Source organism: Rhagoletis pomonella, unplaced genomic scaffold, assembly GCF_013731165.1.
Source record: "Rhagoletis pomonella isolate Grant_MI unplaced genomic scaffold, Rhpom_1.0 Rhpom_scaffold_21756, whole genome shotgun sequence".
Lineage (NCBI taxonomy): Eukaryota > Metazoa > Arthropoda > Insecta > Diptera > Tephritidae > Rhagoletis > Rhagoletis pomonella.
This window is the reverse complement of record NW_023480266.1, coordinates 1-2,207: the sequence shown is the minus strand read 5'-3', so window position 1 is coordinate 2,207 and position 2,207 is coordinate 1. Positions and strand designations below refer to the sequence as shown.

The window sequence follows — 2,207 nt, the reverse complement described above, 5'->3', positions numbered from 1 at the left end:
GATAAATATACAGTACTTGAATTTTGAATTAATACACGTTTAAGGAAAGGGTGCAATAGTAGATTCCAGTTATAAGATTATAAATTAAATTTCCAATGGTAAGTCGTAGGGTTGCCAGATTTTCTATGCGCGAAATCTGTACATTCGATTTTTTCATGCTAAAAAAATCAGTACATTTTTATTCAAATCAAAATTATGAATGTAAGTATCAGATAATACTTTAAAACGCCGGAGTAGTTTTTTTTTAACAATATTTTGGTATATAAATAAAATATAGTTCATAAGATAAGTGTTATTCATTTTAACGTGAGTGTACACATCATTATATTTACGAAATTTTTGAATAGCAATAAAGAAACCATTTCCATCTTCAGTGTAGTTGTGTGTTAAAACAGAAAAATACTTGGAGTTATAAAAACTTTAGTTATGTAAGAGTTAAAAAAAAAATAGTAACTCGCGAATTTTCTGCTTTCTGAAATTAAAAAATTTGACATTTTGAGAAGTGTTGCTGAAACTTCTAAAAGACAACAAGGTGTCCGTGATTATGTGATTAGTAAATTGAAAGAAATATCTGATGAAAATGCTCGTTCCGAAGTAAATAAATTAAATTAAGTAAATGACTTTAGATTCGTAATCAGCAACCCACAAAACCCCCAGGTACACAGTTACATAAAAATCTACCGATTTTTTTAAATTTTCGTCCGCCATATTGGATCCGCCATTTTTAATTTTTGGTAAGTGACTTCAGATTCGTAATCAGCGACCCAAAAATCCCCTAGGTAAGAAGTGGTGTAAAGATCCATCAACGAGTATTTGTTTAAATAGTTTCGACTAGCTAGATTTGGGATCCGAACCACTGTGCGCCCCTCATCACATATTAATTATATTAAAAAATTTTGGAATACCTCAAAATCAACAATTGTTATTTATTTTGTTTTGGCGCTAACTATTCAAAGACAAGCGCCGGTAGTCGCGTAATAGAAATTTCTTCATTAATATTTATGTACTTATTTTTTATTCGCCCTTTTATTTCTCATTAATATCAAACTACAATGCCACGCTCGTAAATGTTTAATTATATAACACCATACATTTATTGATTGGTTCAAAGAAAATACCGCAATAATCTCCTTTTTGGTTTAATCACTCTCAATTGCAGCTCAGTTTCTTCTCTTGCCTCTCGTCACTCGTAGTCTGTTACTATCCGCACCATTTGTATCCCCTACGGGCTTCGTAATTGTATTGTACCACTCGTTCACATGTTGCGTTACTATTTCTACTAGCCTACCTACTTTATTCTTCATTGTTCTCAGATATGCGTTCGACTTGCCTTTGTGCTTTTCCTCGTCCGTTTGTAATCTACGCGGCGCCTTTCGTTCGTATCCCATCAGCTGTTCGGGAGTTGTGCTACCCAAAGGCTCCAGGTCCTCATCCTTGGTGATCATATTCGAAATCCAATCATCTTCGGACAACCGATTACGCAATGCACGTGGCGAACGTCGCTTACGCAGTGAGCTCAAATTCCACCAAGGCGCTTCTGTGGTCGGCTCACCAATCTGTGCATCGATATCGCCCTCTGCGCCGCGCTCATTGAAGTAGTTCTCCAAGTTCTCCGCCAAGTAGTCGATGTACTTGGTGCGTAACGATTTGATTTTTTCCAGCATTTCATCCTCACTTTCCGCATTTGTTTCGATAATTTTATCATTTGTGTGTTCTTTTCCCTTTCCCTTTTCTTCATTCTCGTGCAGGAAAGAGCGCGCAAGTTCTTCTTGGGCGAGCAGAAAGTCTTCTGCTAATTGACCGCCAGTTTGGAATTGCGTTGCACCGACCTTCTCAACATCGGCATCAGCATCTTTGCTTACTGAAGCTTCATCCAGGGTGTTGGTTTTTGTTTCCTTTTTTGAAAAAGGCTCGGGAAATAATAACGCATTCCAGTTGTTGCCCTTTGTGCGTTTCATTTGATCATCGATTGGTGTGGGGAGTGCCTCGTAGAACTCGGTTGGTAGGAGGCGCAATGGTTTCATTTCGTTTCTAGTTTCTTTTCGATTTTTGCGCTGTACTTTCTCCACTTCCAACTTTCTCTTTCCACGTTCAATGGAGTCTTCCACCTCTTCGCCGTCAACAGTGGCTATATGTTTCAAATGCACATCACCCTCGGGCACGCGTGGCAGGTCAGGTTCACTTTGTTGGCCCATTTTCTTAAAAAA

The 2,207-nt window shown here is 37.7% G+C and overlaps 1 protein-coding gene across 1 annotated transcript; it reads right to left on the bottom strand.

Annotated features, from left to right (window-relative positions):
• Window positions 1–1,152: 1,152 nt before the first annotated feature.
• LOC118732528 lies at window positions 1,153–2,204 on the bottom strand (the record flags this gene model as incomplete). Its single annotated transcript, XM_036461659.1, has 1 exon — window positions 1,153–2,204. A coding segment is annotated over one exon (1,044 nt), but the record flags the coding sequence as incomplete, so codon positions are not given.
• Between the last annotated feature and the right edge of the window lie 3 nt (window positions 2,205–2,207).